Here is a 23908-nt window from a genome sequence, read left to right as displayed (position 1 = left end):
AGACTACATTTCCAAATTAGGTTTCAGTCTGAGGTTTGAGATGGACATGAATTTGGGTGTAGGAGAGACATTAATCAACCCCTACAATGGTTCAATATCAAGTTTCCATATAATAAAGTGTCTTGTTCTGGGCTCTGTTCAGTTTCATTCACCAGTTTTTCTATCCTATTTCTAAAATTGTAGTCACTAACTTGTACTTAAAGTGCTAGCATTTTATGCGGTTCCCATTGTGATATTTTCTCCTATATGTGTGTGTGTGTGTGTGTGTGTGTGTGTGTGTGTGTGTATGAAGTTTTTGACTTAGATATATCTTAGGGTTTTTTCAAGTTGGAACCACTAGAAAATAAGAATTTCAGTTCTATCTTTAACTTTTTTAGTGTCATACACTTATCTGAACATGTATTTTAGTGCAAATGACTAAATACGTAACCATTATGGGGCTATCTGTATGTCCCGAAAGTACTTTGGCCTATTTAGAAACTGATAGTGTTCTACATGCAACCTGTCTGGTTTGACATCAGGAAAACAAGCTGAGAGAATATTAAATCTCACATGGTGAGAATTAAGAGATATCAATGGACATCTTATTGGGTATTTTGCTCTTAGTGGTTTGGTGGTTATAGATTAATAACTGCATTGATCAGAGTTAAGTTTATTTCTCAGTAATTGAGATTACATTTTACACATCAGTATTATATGCTTTTCCTTTTATAGGCAGTTTTAGGTAAGACTTCTTTTGGAGTCTGTTTTAAACAATTTAGCTCCTGAATAACCTTGCATCTTTTCTTCTAGTATGTTTTCTTTGAATTTTTTAATTAATTCAATTCATATTTTTTCCTTACACAGACTTCTGAACATATTCTGATCAGTTGGCTAATTTAACATGTTTTTCTCTTTCTTATTTAATTTAGGGGAACACGCCGATAAACATATAGACTACTCTTTCCAAATGAGTGAGGTAAGTTAAATATATATGTATTAGCTTCCTTATAAGTCAGAATAAAAAATCAAGATAAGGTTAAGTCTTTGTACTTACCTACTTATAATACCTTCTAGTTTGTCCTCTAATTTATTCATTTTTTAGTAGCTGAAGCAAGTTCCATGTTCAATGCAGATTTAATATTGGATCTTTTCTAAATGTTATAAGGGAACAAATAGATGTTTGATTTGTTTTGAGACTCCCTGTGAAATAAACTCAGATATGCTGATCATTGATATGCAAGATACTAGTATTTGGCTAAAATTTTGCTATAATGTAACGTTAGTGTAGTCAGTGATAGCTTATTATTTTACAGTTATTAGTATGATTGGTGCTTATCTATGACTATACTGGGGTTCAACCTGAACTGCATAAACACATTAAATAGAACAATAAATAAATTAAATACAACTTGTAAAAATACAGAATTCTTTTAACCAAAGACCTTCTTATATAAATTTTAAGAAAGATACAAACAATTTATATTGCTTCTATATTGAATATAAGCATGTTAAAGGCATTCCAATGAAATGATTTTTCTGATGGCTCTAGGTGATACAGAATCCCATGTGTAGCTCTCACAGAGGTAGACGTCCTTGAATGGTTTCAGGATGTCCAGCCAGATATAAACAGGATTTAAAAAAATTTCCAGGAATGACTGAAATTTCTGCTTGGAAAACACATCCTTGTAGAATAGGTTGGTTATTTGATAGTTGGCTGGATAAGCTCATTAACATTCCTAGAAGTTACAGGGTTCCTTTAAAAGTTCAGTGACCCACTAGTCAGAATGGCTATTGTTTAAAAAATCAAGAAATAACAGATGCTGGTGAGGCTATGAAGAAGAAAGAATGCTTATACACTGTTGGTGGGAGTGTACATAGTTCAGGCATTGTTGAAGACGGTGTGGCAATTCCTCAAAGATGTAAAAGTAGAAATATCATTCGACCCAGCAATCCCATTACGGGGCATATGTCCAAAGGAATACAAATCATTCTTTTATAAAGACACATGCATGTATATGTTCATTGCAGCACTATTCACTGTAGCAAAGACATGGAATCAACCTAAATGCCCATCAGTGATAGATTGGATAAAGAAAATGTGATACATATATATCATAAAATACTACAGAGCCATAAAAAATGACAAGATCATGTCCTTGGCAGAAATATGGATGAAGTTGGAGGCCCATTATGGTTAGCAAACTAATACAGGAACAGAAAACCAAATACCCCATGTTCTCACTTTTAAGTTGGAGATGAATTATCAGAACGCACAGATACATAGAGGGAAACATCACTCACTGGGGCCTTTTGGAGGATGGAGGGTGGAAGGAAGGAGAGGATCAGGAAAAATAACTAGTGGATATTAGGCTTGATACTTCAATGATGAAGAAATAATCTGTACAACAATCCCACATTACATAAGTTTATGTGTGCAATAAACCTACACTTGTATCTCTGAACTTAAAAGTTAACAAAGAAAAGTTCAGTGACCTAAATGCTGAGAGAAAAAGAATATGAGAACCAGAGGGAACTATGAAGATCATATAGGACAGTGATTTTATAGTGTAGTTTGCAGACCAATATACAAATAAGAATGAGAGTTATATGAAGAATTTCTTAAAACTGTAGACTCTTGGACCCAAGCTGAGACTGCTAAATCGGTATCTTTGGGAATAAACTGAGGGATTGTGATTACAAAAAAGCATTCCAGGTGATTCCTCTTGCCACTAAAGATTGAAAACCACTGTCATAAAGCAGTGTCTCCACAACTGAAGTGACATAATATGGCACAGAGTACGTATTTACTGAGTAAGTGAGTGAGTCAAGAAAATTATTTGGAAATAAAGAATATGAAACGTTAAAATTTTCATGTCTTTGGAGTGGACTAAAGAAAAGATTCGTTTCATAAGATTGATCCAGTTTAAGTGATAACAAATATGTTGTCATTTTCAGTTTGCTCATATTAGCATAATAATAATGTGCTCCTCACAGATCTGTGTAAGTATTGTTCAAATTAACTTCAATTACAGTTCATGTTTTTCACTTCTGTGCATCTTTCACATTTATATATGTTCCAGGAATAAGCTTCTAGAACACAAAAAGAATTTCATCAGGACATTTGTATGCTGATTTGTATCCATTTGTACATTTCAAGAACAATGGTTAGTGCATTCTTGGCTTCAAGCTCAGGATTTCACTTGAAACAATTTCGCTCAAATTTTTAAGGCTTTATGTTAGCTTGCCAAATTTAGAAACGTATTTAATTAAATTTAAATTATAATACTGCAAAAATATAACTTCTAGATTTGTTTTGTTTGCTTATTTGCTTTTAATTTTGCTTTTATAGGAAAGCAAGTAACAGGAATGGATTCAATCCTAGGAGAATAGCACTGTCATACCAAATTCCTATTAGACTCAACTTATAGTTAGGTTTAGCATTTTTTTTTCAATATAAAGTATTTTGGAGTAAAACCAACATCTCTCTGAAACAAAGACAAAAATTGGCTGTTAATGTTTAGAATTATCAAATGGATATAGCATTGAATTAATCATTTCAAAAGTGAATACAGCTCTTCCTTCCAGAAAGATGGGGTAGAAAATGTTTTCCCTATTCATTTTGCTACCTATGGTTAAAACTCTTGGAAACTCTGTATAAAACAAACATAAGAAGGCTTTGAAAGTTAAAGATAAGAAGGCAGAGCAGCTAGTAACCTCAAGAGTCAAAGTTTGCTCTTTGCTTGACATATTACAGAACAGGTGAGGGAGAAGCCAGCAGTCCAGAAATGCTAAGTGACACAAACAAATAAAACCTCAAAAAATGTCTACTATCTCTAGCCAATGGAACAGGAAAAGAGTCAACTAGAAATAGAGTAAACTTTTAGTCAATAACTGCTCTATTACAGCCAAACACCACAGAAAAATACTGTGGCCCTACACCAACCTTTATACTATAGCTCAAGTGGGGAGACTAGATTGTCACCCCCACCTGTTGGTAACAAAGTGCCATAACTCCCTGTTTTGTGTCAGAAGAGGCTGACTGGGGAACCAGGACTTTCATTTCCACTGGGGGATAACACATCCCTTCCCCCTACACCCCTGCATGGTGTTAATGGAGTCCATGAGGGGAGCCTGAACTTCTACTATCACAAGTGGTGCTAAGATGCCACAACCCTTCTCTGATGGGGTGGTGACAGAGGTGGCCTGATGGAGAGTCAGGAATTTCACCACCACCTGGAGGTAAAGAAGCCACTTCCACCCCACACTCTACCATGGTGTGGAGATCACAGAGGTCACTTGGGAGCAGTAATGAGGTACCCTTTCTCAGCAAGATTGGGATCAGTGAAGGTCTAGTGATAAGTTTGAACTTCCACCCCCACCCAGCAACAATGAGAATCCTTTCATACATACTCATTTCATCAATACTCAATACACAGAGGAGAGTGAGGAATCTGGACTTCTACATCCACTGTGTAGTGAGGCATCACCCTGCTTAACTCAACAGAGTGGTGTCAGAGAAGCCTTGCTAAAACAGAAGATTTAAATAATATCCAGAGTCTCATCATACCTAAAAGTTCACATTTCTGGAGAAAATCACTCATAATACTAAGAACTAGAAAAATCTCTATATGAATAGGAAAAGACAGTAAATAGGGCCAATGATGAGGTGACAGCAAAAAACAGAAGTTACAAAGAAGAACAAGATGGACATTTTTAGAATTGAATAATAGAATAACTTAAAAAAAAAAAAAACTCAGCTAAATGGAGCCACTAGAGGTAGAATCATTGAATTTGAAGATAAAAAAGTAGAAATTACCCAATCCAAACTTCATAGAGAAATAGATTGAGAAAAAAAAAAAATGAATGGAGTCTCAGGGACCTGTGGGACTGTAACAAAAGATCCCACATTTATCTCATTGGAGTGCTAAGAGAGGAGGAAGAGAGGGAGCTAAAAACAAACAAACAAACAAACAAAAAACAGGATAACATTTATTTGTCAAAAGACATAAACTTACAGATTCAAAAAGCTGAAGGAACTGTAATCAGGATAAACTCAAAGAAATTCAGAAATTCACATGAATCAAACTAAAACTAGTTTTGAATACTAGACAATGAACCAATCTTGAAGGTAGTGAGAGAGGCACATCACTTTAACTATAGGGGAAACATAATTAAAATGATAGCAGATTTTTTGTCATAAACTAGACAGGCTAAAGAAGTTGTACAAAATTTTTCCAGTGCCCCCCAAAAATATCAATCCAGAATTCTATAGCTGTATTAGTCTGTTTTAATACTGCTATAAAGATGCTACCTAAGACTGGGTAATTTATCAAGGAAAGGGGTTTAATTAACTCATGGTTCCTCATGGCTGGGGAGGCCTTAGGAAACATGTAATCATGGCAGAAAGCAAAGGGGAAGGAGGCACCTTCTTCACCAGGCAGCAGGAGAGAGAGACAGTGTGCACAGGAAACTGGCACTGCCTGCATGATCGAATCACCTCCCACCAGATTCCTCCCTCAACACATGGGATTACAATTTGAGATAAGATTTGGGTTGGGACACAGAGCCAAATCATATCATTCTGCCCATGGTCCCTCTCAGATCTCATGTTCTTTTCACATTTCAAAACCCATTGTGCCTTCCCAACAGTTCCCTAAAATCTTAACTCATTCCAACATTAACCCAAAGTCCAAGTCCAAACTCTCATCTGCGACTAAGCAGGTCCCTTCTGCCTATGAGCCTGTAAAAGCAAAAGCAAGTTAGTTACTTCCAAGATACAATGAGGGTACAGGCATTGGGTAAATGTTCCCATTCAAAATGGGAGAAATTGGCCAAAACAAAGGGGCCACAGACCTTTTTCAAGTTCAAAACCAGGTAGGGCAGTCATTAAATCTTAAAGCTCCAAAATCTCCTTTGACTCTTTGTCTCATATCCAGGGGATACTGTTGCAAGGGGTGGGTTCCGACAGACCTATGCAGCTCTGCTCCTATGGCTCTGCAGGGACAACCCCTGTGGCTCTTTTCATAGGCTGGCCTTGAGTGTCTGTGGCATTTCCAGACACATGATGCAAGCTGTGGGTAGATCTACCTTTCTGGGATCTGGAGGTTGGTGGTCCTCTTCACACAGCACCATTAGACAGTGCCCCATTGCGGATACTGTGTAAGGGCTCCAACCCCACATTTCCCCTCTGCATTGTCCTAGTAGAGGTTCTCCATGAGGACTGTGCTCCTGCAGCAGGCTTCTGCTGGGACATCCAGATGTTTTTATAAATCCTCTGAAATTTAGGCAGAGGCTCCCAGAGCTTAACTCTTGTCTTCTGCACACCTGCAGGGCCAGCACCACATGAAAGCTGCCAGGGCTTGGGGCTTGCACCCCCTGATGCAATGGCCTGAGTTGTATGTTCACCTTTTTTAGCCATGGCTGGAGCTGGAGTGGCTGGGATGTAGGGCACCCAGTTTTCTAAACTGTTTTATAGTCGAATTAAAAAATTTAACTGTCTGTTGTGGTTATCTATATATACAGATAAATATTTAATACAAGTATATTATAAACAAAGAAGTTTTGGGGCTGTGAAGGTAATTAAGGGTTTTCTATTTCAGTTGACTAGTAAAATGTGTACACATCTAGACTGTGATAAATTTATATATATAATGTAATATCAAGAGAAACCATTTAAAAAACTATACAATGAAATGTACTCAAATAAAATTATAAAAAATGTTCCAGTAACCCACAGAAATTCCTGAAAAATAAAACAGAAACATAGACATAGGGAATAAACCAAAAACAAAAAAGATAAAATGACACAATTAATTCCTAACACATCAGGAATGTCATGAAATGTAAATGGTCTAAGCATACCAATTAAAAGACAGATTTGCAAAGTGGAGTAAAAACATGGTAATAAATGCATCAAAAAACTACATTATCACAATAAATGTATACAAACATTAATTATAATAAAGGAGTGCTACATTAATATATGTAAAGAATACTTTAGAGAAAATAAAATTACCAGGACATAGTGGGACATTAATTATGATAAAGGGTCTATCCAGCAAGAACCTATAGCAGTACTAAAGGAGCATGCACAAAATAACAGCATCATAATATGTTAATCAAAAACTAATAAAAAAGAAAGAAGTATTACACAAAATCTGTAATTATAACTAATTATAACTGGATACCTCAGTATCCCTATAGATGGAACAACTAAATAGAAAACCAGCAAGGACATGGATAAACTCAACATCATCAACCAATAGGATATCACTTATATTTATAGACTGCTCCACCTAACAACAGTAGAATATTTCAAGTGATGAAAGAATGTATACTGTATTAATTTGTTTTCACACTGCTATAAAGAACTACCTGAGACTGGTTAATTTATGAATAAAAGAAGTTTAATTGACTCACAGTTCCACAGGCCTAACAGGGAGCATGATTGGAAGGCCTCAGGAAACACGATTATGGCAGATGGCGAAGGGGAAGCAACCATGTCTTTACCATGACAGAGAAGGAGAGAGAGAGAGAGCAAGGGGGGAAATGCCACACTTTTAAACCATCAGATCTCATGAGGACACACTCACTATCATGAGAAAAGCATGGGGGACACCATCCCCATGATCCAATTACCTCCTACCAGGTCCCTCTCCTGACACATGGGTATTACAATTCTAGATGAGATTAGGGTTGGGACACAGAATCAAACCATATTATATACTAAGATAGACTATATCCTGGGCCATAAAACAAACCTCAACAAATCTGAAAGAATTGAAATCATACAGAGTGTGTTTTCTGATCACAATAGAATAAAATTAGAAATGTAACAGGAGCATGTACAACTTCTAAATAATCTAAAGGGTCAAAGAGGTTCTCAAGGAGAGGGGTGGGGGACAAATAAAATTGAACTAAATAAAAGGGAAATTGGAACATATCATCATTTGAAAGATGTAGCCAAAGCAGTAATGAGAAGGAAATTTGTAGCAGTAAATGTTTATATTAGTAAGGAGGAGAAGTCTCAAATATGTAATAAGCTTCCAACTTAAGAAAATAGAGGCCGGGAGCGTTGGCTTATGCCTGTAATCCCTGCACTTTGGGAGGCCAAGGCGGGTGGATCACCTGAGGTCAGGAGTTCAAGACCAGCCTGGTCAACGTGTTAAAACCCTGTCTCTACTAAAAATATAACAAATTAACCAGGCATGGTGGCAGATGCCTGTAATCAAAGCTACTCCAGAGGCTGAGGCAGGAGAATCGCTTGAAACCAGGAGGCAGAGGTTGCAGTGAGCTGAGATCACGCCATTGTACTCCAGCCTGGGCAAGAAGAGTGAAACTCTGTCTCTAAATAAATAAATAAATAAATAAATAAATAAATAAATAAATAAGAAAGTAGAGCAAAACAAGCCCAAAGCAAGTAGAATAAGGAAATAATAATAAAAGCAATTGAAAACTAGAAAGTATTAGAGACAATAATTGAAACCAAAAGCTGTTTCTTTGGAAAGATACATAAAATTGGCAAACCTCTAGCCAGACTGGCAGAAAGGGGGTTGGACTGGGACATATATAACCAATATCAGGAATAAAACAGGACATATCAATATGGGCTCTATAGATACCAAAAAGATAATAAAGGAATACTACTAACAACTCTACACACATAAATTTGACAACTAAGATGAAATGGACCAATTCCTCAAGAAGCACAAACTATTATAATCCACTCAACATTGAAACAATAATTTGAATAGCCCTGTAGCTAGTAAGTAAACTGAATGTGTAATTTTTAGATTATCCTAAAAGGCATCTCCAGGCTTAAATGGTCTCATTGGAGAATTCTACCAAATGTTTAAAGAAGAATTAACATTAATTTTATACAATATCTTCCAGAAAATGAAGAAAAACAGATGCTTCTCAATTCATGTTAGAGCCCTACTTTACTTTGGTACCAAAAGAGACAGACAGTTAAAAAACAAAACAAAACAAAACTACAAATTGTATCTCTCATGTATGTAAAAACAAAAATCCTTAGTAAAATATTAGCAAATAAAATTCAGTAATATAAAAATAATTATGCCACATGGCCAGGTGGGGTTTACTGTATTGATGTAAGGCTCCATTCATTTGTGTGTGTGTGTGTGTGGAAAGGGACAGAGTTTTGCTCTGTCACCCAGGCTGGAGTGGTGCGATCTTGGCTCACTGCAACCTCCACCTCCCAGGTTTAAGCGATTCTCCTTCCTCTCCCAAGAATCTGGAACTACAGGTTCCACCACACCCGGCTAATATTTATAATTTTAGTAGAGATGGGGTTTCACCACATTGGTCAGGCTGGTCTCGAACTCCTGACCTCAAGTGATCCACCTGCCTTGGCCTCCCTAAGTGCTGAGATTACAGGCGTGAGCTACTGCGCCTGGTCGCCATTCATTTTTTTGAAAAACAATTGACCTAATTCACCAAATGCTAAAGAATAAAAATCATGTGATTTTTATTAGAAAAAGATATGGTCAAAATTTAACTTCCATTTATTAAAAACAAACACAAACTCTCAGAAAACCAATAATAGAGAGGAACTACTTTAACCTGATAAGGAGCATCCACACAACACTTACACTAACAGTATACTTAATAGTAAAAGACTGAATACTTTCTTCCTAAGATCAGGAACAAGGCAAAATGTCCTCACTTACCCTTCTCATTAAATATAGTAGTGACAGTTATTGCAATAAGACAAGAAAATAAAAGGAAAGGTATGCGGATCAGAAAGGGACACATAAAACTCTCCCCATTTCCAGATGACATGACAAAATACATAGAAAATCCCAAGGAATCTACAAAATTAAAGACAAAAACAAAATTTCCTACAACTGAGTTTAAGAAGGTTGTAAAAAATGAGAAAATTATATAGAAATTAGTTATATTTCTATATACTAGTAATAAGAATGTGGAAACTCAAATTGGTATATAAGTTAAAATGTCTGTATGACATTTCATAGACATAGGCAAGATTATTCAGAAAATTTTATGGAAATACAAAGGAAGTAGAAGAGAGAAAATGATTGTGAAAAAAAGTGGAAAGTGGGAGAAAACCCTCTATCTCATTTTAAGACTTGTTTTTTAGCTGCAGTCTAATGAAGACTGTGTTATATTTGGAAAAGGATAGGCATGTAGATTAATGAAATAGAATAGAGATCCCAGAAATAGTCCCACACAAGTACAGCCAAATGATTTTGGACAAATATGCAAAAGCAGTTCAATGGAACAAACAGGCTGGAACATTTGTATATTCGTAGGCAAACGTATGAACTTAACCTAATTTTATAACTTATACAAAAATTAATTCAACATTGATCATAGACTAATGTAAAACATAAAACTAGGGCCGGGTGCGGTGGCTCAAGCCTGTAATCCCAGCACTTTGGGAGGCCGAGATGGGCGGATCACGAGGTCAGGAGATCGAGAGCATCCTGGCTAACACGGTGAAACCCCGCCTCTACTATAAATACAAAAACTAGCTGGGCGAGGTGGCGGGCGCCTGTAGTCCCAGCTACTCCGGAGGCTGAGGCAGGAGAATGGCGTAAACCCGGGAGGCGGAGCTTGCAGTGAGCTGAGATCCGGCCACTGCACTCCAGTCCGGGCGACAGAGCGAGACTCCGCCTCAAAAAAAAAAAAAAAAAAAAAAAAAAAAAAAAAAACTATACAATTTTTTGAAGAAACAATGGATCAAACTGTTTGGAAATTAGGTCTTGGTGAAGAGTTTGTAGTCATGTCATATCTGCAAACAAAAACAGTAACAAAAAGCATTGATAAATTGGAGTTTATCAAATGTAAGAATTCTTGTTCTGTGAAAGATCCTATTATGATGATGAGCAGACAGGCTACAGACTGGGATAAATATTTGCATATCCTATATCAGACAAAGGACTTGTATCTGTGATTTATAAAGAACCCATACAATTTAAATATTTTACACAAAAACCTGCCCAATTAGAAAGTGGGCAAAATACATGTTGAGATCTTTCACTAAAGAGGAAATATGATGGCAAATAAACACATGAAAAGAACTTCAATATCACTAGCCACTAAGAAATGCAAAATAAGATCTAAGTAGATATCAGTATATGCCTATTAGAAGAGCTAAAATATGAAATAGTGACAATACAACTTACTGGTAAGGGTGCAAAGAAACTAGATCTCTCATACATTGCTGGTGAAATATAAAATGATACAGTCATTCTGGAAAACTGTGGGGCAGTTTCTTAAAAAACTAAATTATAATTTTCATGTCAGTTGGGTAATCATATTTTTGGGCATTTATCCAGCAGAAATGTAAACATATATTCACCTGCAAAACCTAAACACAGATATTCATAGCAGCTTTATTTGTAGTAGCCAAAACCGGAAATAACCTAAATGTCCTATAGCAGGTGAATAGTTAAAAGTGTGGCACAATCTTATCATGTAAAACTACCTACCAGTAAAAAGGAATGAACTATTAATAAACACAACTTGGATAGATCTCCAGGACATTATGCTAAGTGGAAAAAAAAATCTTAAAGGAACACATATGTTATGATTCCATTTTTATGACACTCCTGAAATGACAGTATACAGATGGAGAACAAATTAGTGATTTCTGGGGGACTTGGATGTTGAGGGGAAGGAAAATGGACATAAATTTTAAAAGGTGGTATGAGGGAGATCTTTGTGGATGAAATAGCTCTATACCTTGACAGGGCTGAGTCTTACCCAAATGTACCAATGTGACAAAATTACTTTCAACTATACAGACACATTACTTGTGTCAACTTCCTGATTATTATCTTTTACTATGGTTATGTAAGATGAGAATAACCACTGGAGGAGACTGGGTAGGGGTTACATGGGATCTCTGTGTATTATTTTGGCAAATTCCTGTGAAGCTATAGTTATTGCAAAATAAAAGTTAAAAAAAGTGAACACAACTGATTTCACTTTCCTCAATGCTAAATTATATTTTTTCTGACACTCAAATGCGATAAAAACAGGCTCTACACATTGCAGTCATTTTTGTTCACCCCATCTATGGACAGGAGGCAGGCAATTTTCAAAAATAAAAGTATTATAGCATATTCATTCAACTACTGGATTGAGGCAGAATTGACTAGAAATCAATGGATTTTGTCCAGCAACAAATTTATAGATATGATGAATGTTTAGGCTTTTACAAGACAAAAGAATATGTAGGAATTCTAGGTTCATTATTTCAAAATTATTTTATACTTTGAAAGGGTCTTCTGTGCTTTCATGATTGCTTAAATATTTAAAGAGCTATTCTAGTTTTACCTCTGATTTACAATTAGTATGAGTCCATCATTGGACATTGTTACAATCTTTTTGGAAATCAAAAAATGCATGTGAATTAAACATGTATGACATTATTAACATACTTATTATATGATCACTCGATAGTAACAAACATTAATTTTAAAAAGCCAACATTTATTGAGAACTTCCCTTGTATTATTTAATCTCACTTTATGGAAGTTATGGTTTGGAGAGGTTAACTTGCTCAAGTTTACAAATGTAATCAGTTTTTCATATGTATTTAATGGATTTTATATAATTGAATAAAAAGGTTCATGAGGCAAACTGAAACTATATAAATTGTTTTATATATCTCCTATGTTTTGGAGCTGGGATTCTGAACACAGGTAATCTCATTCTAAAGCTCCTTATTCACTGTTTAATATTTCTTTAAGAATGCTGTTTTAAGAATTGTGTCTGAAAGTACATCAAGGATTCTCATTTTGCCTAAGACTAAACTTAGTAAGAAGTGAGACAATGACATACTCAGCAAAATAGTTATTTTATTTTACATTTTGCAAAGTGAAGTTATAACGACGTCTTTTGATTGGAAATCAGTGCAAAGATTTTTCCTAAAGGGAGAGATTGTAAAGTGACTAGCCTGGTTGCTTTTGAATATATGGTTTTCTTCTATCCTTCTGTAAGCAAAACAACTAACATTTCTCTAGGATAATTGGAAAAACTTATCAGGAGTCAATATAAATGAAGCTATAATAAATTTGATTATTGTCTTAGTAGAAATATAGCTGCACAGTGTATTTTTAGAGGTCACTATTTCAGAATTAAGTGATCAAGATGCTCGTTAACTTCATTTGCTATCTGTTGTATTTAGACAAGCTAGTGGAATTCATTCAAGGTCTACAAGCAGATATAATCACATATAAGTGGATTCTAATTATAACTGTATTTTAGGCCTGTATTTACTCACAGATTCTCAGTCTTCCCACTTCCCCCCCTCCTCCGTTTCAGTATTACTTTAGTACAATAGATTGCATTATCTTGTAATTTATATTAAATAAAGTAGTATGAAAATTGTATGTTTTCAAAATTATCTTTCATTCTCTTTTAAAGAACACAGACAAATTACTGCTTTTTCGGCACATTCTGTTACTATACTTTTGTAGCACTGGGTATATTTCCAAGGTTCTCTTTGAGTATGTTTTAAATATGTCTATCACACATTTTATCTGCTATTTTGAAAACTGATTTGCCCAGCATTATTTGGGCATAATGATACTGATTATGATTTTTCCAAGAATAAGGTAAGTGAATTCCAGTCTGGACATGTAATTTCCAATAATTTCTGTTAGTTACTGTCTCTCCATGTCTATCTGTCGCTAGAGACTGCTGAGAAGTGATTGGGTGTTATCTCAGGTCTGTGTCCTGTGGTGTGTGGACCATCATGTAACCTGAGGAATTGGGAATCTACCATACACAGAGGGAGGCATCCCTATTGTGTTAATTATAAGTGGTTTGTGTGTATTTTTATACATGTATGGCTTTTTTTGGAAGGGTTATAAGTTCAAATTCTTAAGAATCCTGCTGGTGTATTTTCCAAGGTATTCCCTTTAATGAGTTCAAATAATCGTTGAAGGGCGTAAAACAGCCAATTAATTCTGCCCTTCCTGTTGGTCCTGTTCAGGATGCAGCATCATAAAAAGATTAGACTTCCTTGTTATTTCTCAGTAATGTAGTAGTTCTTAACCATTTCTTGTATCTGATTTTTTTTTTTATGATTTGAGAAAGCTACCTCCCAAATACTACTTCTCTCTGAAGCTTACTGTCTGTCCTCACTGCACAGACAAACACACCCTGCCCCATAGACACATTTACAGATACATAGCACACATACATGAACACACATGCATATGTATACATATATATATGCCTACAGTTTTGCATATGATTTAACATGGTTCCAGATTACGTGTTTCTGCATAGAGATTACAGAGTTTTTGTTACTGAAACATACAAGTTCCCTTTGCTCCACCTGCACTATTAATAATAGCATTATATCTTCCCTGGTACTTTAGCAGAGCCTGAGCAGCAGAGAGACCAGCTTTCTCATCAATGAAGAAACAATGGTAAGCAACGACCAGTACTATCCTTTCTTGCATGGACACAGATGGGACATTTTTTGTAGTCTGCAATGGTGATGCTCTTTTCCAGTTCAGTTATTTGACATGCTTTCATACATGGTATATGAGAATGTATTACTTTAGGAAAAAAAAATCAGTTTCTGTGAGGGGGGAAACACATCAGACATATCGATAAGAATGACACACTAAGTATAACACTTTGCTTGGATTTTATTTTTTCTATGAGAAAATGAAGGGTCTAAGAGGTGTAATGACTTGACCAATGTTATCAATATGTTTAAGAGGCTGATGCTTGACTAGCGCTCAAGTTTCTGAGGCTTAGTTCAGTATTCTTTCTCCATTGCATCACTCTTCTTGTCTCTAAGTACATGCCTGCAGATAATCATGAAAAATTACAATTGATTTAAAAATCAAACTTAAATGTCAATTAGAAGGCTGGTAAAGAGACCCGAACATTTTCATTAGTTGCCTAGTAAGTAAAAAATTCCATTTGGGAAGATGGGGAAATAGAGTTATATTCTTATACTGATAATTTTAGCAAGGATGATAGTTTGCTTTTCACTAGGGTACTAATCTTTAGTGTTCTGGAATGAGGATTGTGATACTGATCAAATTAAAACAATTGAAATGTTGGTTTGTTTTCTTTTTAAATTTATTTTTACCTTTTTTTTTTTTTTTTTTTTACTACATAAAGCATTTTTACATGATTCTAAAGTTGAAATCTACAGATCAAATAACATTTAGATGAGCCTAAAGCTTATACAATTTAGGTATCACTCTTTAAGAAACATACGGAAAAATATTTTACTTTAAAACATTTACGAAAATGTTTTACCATGAGAACACATTGCTAGAGTCCTTCCTAAAGCCTTGGAAGGGGCAGATGCAGTAAGATGCCCCAAAGATTAGACTTTATTAGCTTGAAGGTAAATCTATCTTAGGTTAATAATATGAAACAAAGTATTTTCAGAGAAATCTTTCTTCTTTGTCCTCTCAGTCCTTTTATATAATAGTTACCGTTTTTATTTGGTTTATTTTCCCAATGCTATTACAAATGTTGCTAAAATGAATACTCTTGGGAATTAGTCTTATAATATTTTGGTCATTTTATTTTTCTACATGGAATTCATTTATCAGAGAATAAAGGTATATGTAATTTGTAATTTTCATATATGTTGCCAAATTCCCCTGCCTTTTGTGTTTGTAACAAACCTATGAGAGTGCCTGTTTCCCACAACTCTATCAGCAGTGTGTTGTTACACTTCTAGATTCTTGCCTGTCTCATAGTAGTGAGATAGATAATGGCTATTGGGAGCTATTTCACTTAGCACAGTTCTTAGTATCATTTAAAATTGCATTTCTCACAACATATGTGAGATATTCATCTTTTTCTGCATTGAGTGGTCATTTAAATTAATTTTGCTAGATCACTCTGTTCATATATCTTGTCCATTTGCTGTCAGAGTTTTCTTTTTACTCTTGATTTTTTTGGAGCTCTTTACATATTTATTGTTATCTTCTTGCCTGTGACAGAAGTTGCAGATACTTTCCCCAAATATGTTAAATACATATAATTTAATTTTTAAATTCTAAATGACTTTAAAATGATGTGTGGTATTTGATTCACTAGTGTTGACATTGTCTTTGATTAAATAGTAATTTGTTTAACCGTAGGCTTCTTTTCAAAAATATACGTTATTTTAATATCGTTTTAGATTTTATTATAAAGAAAATCTAAACAGAGTTTCTTATACCCCACACTCATTTTCTCCTATTATTAGAATCTTACATTAGTATGGTACATTTGTAACAATAAACCTATATTGGTGCATTATTATCAAATAAAGTTCATGCTTTATCTAGATTTCCTTAGTTTTCTCCTAAGATCCTTTTCCTATTCCAATATCTCATTGAGGATGCAGCATTGCATTTAGTAGTCATGTCTCCTCAGGCTCCTCTTGGTTGTGACAGTTTCATGTACTTTTGATTTTTATATCCTTCACAGCTTTGAGGAGTACTGGTCAGGTATTTTGTAGAATGTCCTTCAATTGGGACTTTCCTGATTTTTTTTTTTTTTTTTTATGATTAGACTTGGATTATGTGTTTTTGGAGGAAGATAATAGAAGTGTCATTCTCTTCATGTCATATCAAGGGTATATTCTATCAACATGACTTAATCACCCTTAATGTTTTAACCTTGATTACCTGACTTGAAGTAACGTTTAACAGATTTCTTCACTGTAAAGTTACTCTTTTGTGTTTTTCTCCCTTTCCATACTGCATTCTTCGGATGAAAGTCACTATTTGCAGCCTACACAAAAAGATTGGGATTATGCTCTCCCTCCTTATAGGTGAATCCATTATTTGGAATTGTTTTTTGTGTGTGGGAGATCTTTCTTCCTTTCTTTTTGTCAGTATGTACTTCTGGATATTTATTTTATGCTTTATGTTATAAATCAGTTATAAACCAAATACTACTTTATTTTCTTGCTCAAATTGTTCTAGCTTTGTCTATTGGAAGTTGTGTTTTTTTTTTTGTTTTTTTTTTTTTTTTTTGTGACAGTGTCTTGCTCTGTTGCCCAGGCTGGAGTCCAGTGGCATGATCATAGCTCACTGCGGCCTTAGACTCCTGGGCTCAAGTAATCCTCTCACCTTGGCCTCCCTGAGATTACAGTAGTACACCACCACACCCAGCTAGTTGTTGTTATTATTATTATTATTTTGAAAATTGGATCTCACTGTGTTGGTCACGCTGCTCTCAAATTTCTGGGCTCAAGCAGTCCTCCCATCTCAGTTTTCTGAGTGGTTGGAATTACAAGACATAAGCCATATCACTTGGCCAGGAGCTTTTCAGTTGACTCCTGTATTCCCTTGGCATACCCCTATTGTTATATTTAGTTTTGTTTTGAGTATTTTCCTACTTTCTGACAAGATGCTCCAAGCTCATCTGGTACATTTCCTGCCTCAGTCCTACAATCAACTGTGTGCCCAAGGAATGTTTTTATTTTCTTTTCTATCATAGAAATATCACAAAAGAAAAATCTGTATAAATCAAGGTCCTGTTAGGCCTACTCAGTGTAGGATAATTTAAGAAGGACTTCATAAAGACTTTTACAAAAATGGGGTGTAAGGGAATCTCTGTATATATAGGTCTAGTAATCTTGAATTTATTAAAATCCATAGAACTGAAGGGAATAGGGTAAGAAGCACTTATTGGAACCCAAAAGGAAAAAGTCATATACCAAAGACATTATCAGGAGGCACAATGACCTTTAGTGAGGGGACACAGCCTTCCTGAATTCAACCTTAGGAAGGAAAACACTATCTATTCTTTCCAATCATTCGTGAGAAGCAAGAGGTCAAGGGAGCTCTTTGGTTACCTGCACAGGACAAAAGCAGGGTGGAGAGGAGTAGAGAGCGAATGTGCTGGGATAAACCAACAGAATATCACTGGATATGTTTTTGGGTAAAAAAAAATAGAGTCTTGCAGTTTCTACTGTGATTATTATGACAGAAACTCAATATCAATTATTTTATAAATATAGAATAATTAATGTAATTTAAAATTCTATTTGAAATAAAATAGTGAAAAGTGGATGAGTACCTAAATAGTTACACAGATTGTGAGTATGGAAAGGTCACTAAAGCCACTGAATGAAATATAGAAAGATGGAAACTATTATGCTTAAGATAACCTATCTTAAAGTGACTACTATACGGGACTGGACAGAATAGTTAGGTAAGTATTCAGAGTTTAGTAAGCAAAGAATGGGAATTGAAAAGACACACTACATGTTGCTTAAATAATGACAGATATGCAATTAACAGATTTTGAAGGAGTATGGGCCTTATATAACCTCAAGGATGATATTCCAAATATTTAATAACTGATATGGCATAGGCACAAACCAATCAGAAGGGGCCTTTGAGTAAAATGACAAGAAGCAATTAGTATGAATATTAGCACAGTATTTATAATTGATATGTGAATATATTTAGATGTTATCACCTTATGATACAGTCATTAATTCAGTCTCCTAGTGATTTCATCCAGTTTCATGGCTTTAAATACAATTGATATGCCATCTCAATTCTCAAATTTAAGTTTTGAGTGTAGTCATTTCTCCTCAACTTCAGTTTTAAATATCCAAATGCTTTCTTATTATATGCATGTGGATGTCTGAAAGATATCTCAAGATTAATATGTCCAAAATGTAATTCTTCATCTTCCCCTACCAAAAAGCCTGTTCGTCTGAAGTCTTTTGCATCTCAGCAACAATATGCAATATATTCTTTTCATTGCTCAAGTCCGAAATTTAAAAAAAAAAAAAAAGATTTTATCTTCATTGGTTCTACATTAGACACAATAAAATGCACCCTTTTTAAGTGTGTAGTTTGATGAGTTTTAACAAAATTTATGTAGAAGATTTCCTTTACCTCAAAAAGTTTCCCTTAGCAGTTTTCCTTCTACCCTATTCTAGGCAACTGCTGATTTTTTTTCTTCCTAATATAATATATAAATGGGATTTTACAGTATGCACTAGTTTGTGTCTGGCTTCTAGCTGCTTTTGCTCATCATAATGCTTCTAAGACTCATCCAAAACTCCAATATTACTAGTAAATTGATTCTTTTTGAATATGTATGTACTAGAGATATTATTGTTTATTTTATTTTATTGCTCTGTAATATTTCATTGCATGGATATACTGAAATTTATTTGTCTACTCATCCATTGATGGATATTTGGATAGTTTTCAGTTTGAAGACCATTATGAATAAGGCTGTTATGAACATTCATGTAAGAAGTGTTTTTAGAGATGTATGTTTTCATTAATCTTGGGTAATTTCCTAGGAGTAGAATTTCTGGGTCATGTGGAAAATATAGGTGTAACTTTATGTAAAACTGTCACACTATTTTTAAAAGTGGTTGTACCATTTTTTATTCCTACCAGCAATGTATAAGAGTTCTATTTGCTGTACATCTTCACCAGCATTTGATATTGATACTGATAGCTTTTTAATTTCAGTAATTCTAGTGGATGAGTAATAGTATCTTGTGATTTCAATTCTCATTTCTTTTATAAATAATGATGTTGCCCATCTTTTCATGGGCATATTGGACATTCATAGATCTTCTTTTGTGAACCATTCAAATCTTTTCTGCATTTAAAAAAATTGAGTTGATTATCTTTGTATTGACTTGTAAGAGTTGTTTATGTATTCTGGATGCAAGACCATTGTCAGCCTTACTTATTGTGAACATTTTCTTCCAATTTGTTGCTTGCCTTTTCACTTACATGCAGTGTTCTTGGAAAAGCACATTTAGAAGTATAGAAGTTCAATTTCTCATATTTTATCTTCTATCATCCATGCTTTTTGTGTTCTATTTAAGAAATATTTGCCTACACCAAAGTGGGGGAGATTTTCTAAGATTTTCTTCAGTTTTATAGTTTTAGTTTTTATGTGTAGGTCTATGATCCATGGAAGTCATAATATGGCCCAGCATGGTCCTTTAGTGTGGGACTCTTTCATTTGTCTTAACAATTCTTTAATAAGTTTAGGGAAAACATCTGAGAAAAATAGTAACCTGTGAATCTCATGAAAGATGCCAAGAAAATAAAAATACTGAAGTGAAAAATTTCAGGCCGTCAAAATAATATAGTTTAAAATATATTTTATGCAATGACCAACTGTCTTATATCTTTTGTATTTTTAAATAACAGCAATATTAACTCCTCTATCTACGTATGGAAGGCATTAGTTTACAGGGCAGAAATTTTCACTCCAATAGTTTCACCAGTTGCTTAGACTTCTTCAGCCTATTCCAGGAAGAGACTAGGTTAAGAAATTGTGTTGGATTATTTATCCGTTCATTACAGTATAAAATACACTCAATTCTTGCTCATTTATGCTATAGGTTTGGTTTTCTTTCAAATATAGTTGAGTATCCCAGATATTTTTAGGTAATTGACCTGTATTTTAAATAATGACCATGTAATTGAATATTGGAGACAACTCAGCATTTGAATAACTGAATGACTTTTTATGTAATCTAGTATATTGCATGCTCATGAAATTAAAAAAAAAAAAAACCCTGGGTAAACTTTCCATACTACACATCATCTCAGTATAAATGTAGTAATTTTACTTTCTTTTCCTGGTATATATACAGGCATACTTAACAAAATATCTATTTTACTCTATATTTTTATTATTTTCATGTTTTCCTTTATTATTGTTATTTTTCTCTTCCTTAATTGTGTTCTTTGCAGGGACATGGATGAAACTGGAGGCCATTATCCTTAGCAAACTAACAGAAAAACAGAAAACCAAATACTGCATGTTCTCTTACTGATAAGTGGGAGCTAAATGATGAGCCCACACAGACACATAGAAGGAAGCAACACACTGGGGTCTTTTGGAGGGTGGAGGATGGGAGGCGGGAGAGAAGCAGGAAAAAATAACTACTGGGTACTATGCTTTATACCTGGGTGATGAAATAATCTGTAAAACCAACCCCCATGGCACATATTTCCTTATGTAACAAATCTACACATCTTTCACATGTACCCCTGAACTTAAAAAAAAAGTTGAAATAAATATAATAAAATATAAATCCACAAATATTTGTTATTTTTCGTCACTGTTTAAAGAATTTAGGAAAATTTACTTTGAAGTCTCCTTATTTTCTTTACATGTTAATTGCTTTCTTCCCATTTTTTCTTATTTTTTCCTTGCTAATTTCTGTCCTCCAGTTTGAAGTATCATGCACACAAACACACACACATACATTTATAAAATGATCATATTGAGGGTTAGTTTGTCTGTGTCTGTTTTTGGAATCTTTAATTCTGGGCAGGAATTGCTAATTCTTTGTTGGTTGCTTCACAGCCTGCAAAGCGATTCAATTTGTTCCTGAGGCGGCGGCTTATGGTAAAACCAGTGCTGAATGATGCTGCTTATGCTCTGAATGGCCTTAGTTATTTTTCTTCTAATAGAATACTTTGATTTAGGGGAACATTGTCACTGATTCCTAGTCCCCAGGCAACTGAAGTTTAAGAATAGTGATTCTTAATTTGTTTTGGATTAGATTAAATCTATAGATCCTCTTCCTAAAATGTAATACACATATTCACGTGTGCACGCGCGCACACACACACACACACAATTCATACAGTTTCAGAGGTTTATGAACTCTAATCAGCAATGCAGGGTTTTATTTTGTTTTGTTTTCAGATAGAGTCTCATTCTGTCGCCCAGGCTGGAGTGCAGTGGTGCGATTACGGCTCACTGCAGCCTCGACCTCCTGGGCTCAGGTAATCCTCCCACCTCAGCCTCCTGAGTAACTGGGACCACAAGGGCATGCCACCATGCTCAGCTAATTTTTGCATTTTTTGGAGTGATGAGTGGTTTCACTGTGTTGTCCAGGCTGGTCTCGAACTCCTGAGCTCAAACAATCATCTCGCCTCGGCCTCTCAAAGTGCTGGGATTACAGACATGAACCACCACACCCAGCCGGTAATTCAGGTTTTTGAACCACAGGATAACTACATCCTTTACAGAGAAGCCACTCAGATGTTTACATAGTTACAAATAGGTATTTCTAAGGATAAACCAAATATAAACACAAATGCCCACACATACTACAAAATGTATTTATATCATGTTTTGAGCAAAACAAAAGCATGATGTGTTTTAGTAACATTCAGTTATATGTGACAGAATCATCAGATTTTTCTGCCTCAGCCTTAACTGATTTTTATTAGTAGTCCTGAGACATGTCCCTCATGGTGACTTACAAGGCTCCCAGTGATTTTTTCCCATATTTAAAACAGATTTATAGTGTATCATCAGAGTGTGATATAATGATAGAAATTTGGGTTTTCCTAGCTAGCCTTTGGCCTTCAGGACGACAGTATGTATACCTGTTTTTGACTGAGCACTCAGGAAAATCATTGGAGTTACTATTCTCTTAGCTACTTTGTCTATTTTCTAGTTGTCAAATACTCTGAATATGAGTTTTGTTAATTCCTGTATGCACATGTTCTGTCACCAGAACTGCTCTTTGTGTACCCAGATTTAGCTTGTGTAAACAATATAAGTACCTGTAAATATATTAGTTTTTGAAAACAAAACAAAACAAAAACAACAAAAAATCCCTATCATACAAAATATGCCTGTCACAGACTTAGAGCAAGAGTACTATTTTTTTCTTCTAATTTTTGAGCTTTGATTTTATTTAGTCTAAGTAGTATATTATTTCTGCCTCAGTTGCCTTCCGAGAATTTTGGTGGATTTCATAAGATGCTAACGCTGTGATGATTTACAAGAGTGCCAATGATTTGTTTGGTTTTGTTTTTCCTTCTTTTCAATTTTTAGTGATTTATAAGCAAAGTATAGTGTGATAGCAGTTTGATTTTTCTCAGATTCTTTTACTTTCTTTTAGGAAATAGGAGATGATTATGCATTCTTTGGCTGAGGTGAAGAGAACTCAGACATAACATTTGAGTTACTGTATCTTGACACTTAATCTCTAGATTCCCTAGATTTTTTTTTTTTAATTTCTTTGTTCCCTTTTCCACTCATTTCTTCCTGTGCATTGGGAGCTAGTTTTTTTCTGAGACACATCAGCTTTTCATTAGCTATGTAAATGCTCTTACTTTGTTTATGGACCACAGATCAAACATGAGACTTATGGCTTATTCGCATATAACTGATCCTCATTCATTCCCTTTCCTGGGAGGCCTGTCTCACCTGACTTGGGTAAAATAATCCCATAGGGTACACAATAAAAGAAACTTATAAATTAATAGAAACACTGGTTGTCAAAATTAAAATCATAGTAACTCATTCGCAGGTGAGCTAAAGCAATTGGAAAATTATCTCATTGACAGCCACTGTATTATCTATTTGCATAATTCTAAGTGTAATAATACATGTAGGCTATTATGAATATTAAATATTAGATATAAACTTTAAAAGAAAACCAAATCAGTCAAACATGAAATCTCTTTCTTCTGAAGCGTGCTCGTATTTTTGCTGTTTTTAAAGTGAGGGAACTAATGAACTAACTACACAACATGTGAAAGTTGGACTTGTAAGTGTAATTATTATACTGAGATAATTCTTGCAAATTTAAACAAAGAATTGATTTTTGCTCACCTGGGAAATTGATGTTGAAGGGCAAGTTGCATGAAACCTAACTTGTGATGCCAGCTAATAAGCTACCTGCTTTCTAATATTTAACTGCACCTTGATTTTATTTTAATCCTTACAAAGTTGAATTAGGAAGTGACAATTTTATAAAAACATAGAATAAACGTTAATCATATACTTGTTTTCTTATAGTGAGACTCCATTAATTGGTTTGTAATTAATTGTACCCCCAAATTTGTGTGTAGCCATGAATTATTTAGTGGACTAAGTGAGATGTTGTTTAATAAAGATAACAGGTCAGTCTCTAATTAATTGTACCCCCAAA

At 34.6% G+C, this 23908-nt stretch overlaps 1 protein-coding gene across 1 annotated transcript in view; it reads left to right on the top strand.

Moving 5' to 3' along the window:
* The first annotated feature begins 434 nt into the window (after nucleotides 1-434).
* Nucleotides 435-23908, top strand: part of ANO5 (anoctamin 5) — an 83754-nt gene continuing 60280 nt past the window's right edge. Inside the window, exons 1-4 of the mRNA XM_023191498.2 lie at nucleotides 435-459; nucleotides 912-958; nucleotides 14361-14411; nucleotides 21319-21360. Coding sequence (XP_023047266.1) covers nucleotides 435-459; nucleotides 912-958; nucleotides 14361-14411; nucleotides 21319-21360 — 165 coding nt within the window. The remainder of the gene's footprint in view (nucleotides 460-911; nucleotides 959-14360; nucleotides 14412-21318; nucleotides 21361-23908) is intronic.

The sequence above is a fragment of the Piliocolobus tephrosceles genome, chromosome 13 (genome assembly GCF_002776525.5).
Source record: "Piliocolobus tephrosceles isolate RC106 chromosome 13, ASM277652v3, whole genome shotgun sequence".
Taxonomy (NCBI): Eukaryota; Metazoa; Chordata; class Mammalia; order Primates; family Cercopithecidae; genus Piliocolobus; species Piliocolobus tephrosceles.
Note: the sequence above shows the minus strand (reverse complement) of the source record. Positions and strands in the feature narration are given on the sequence as shown.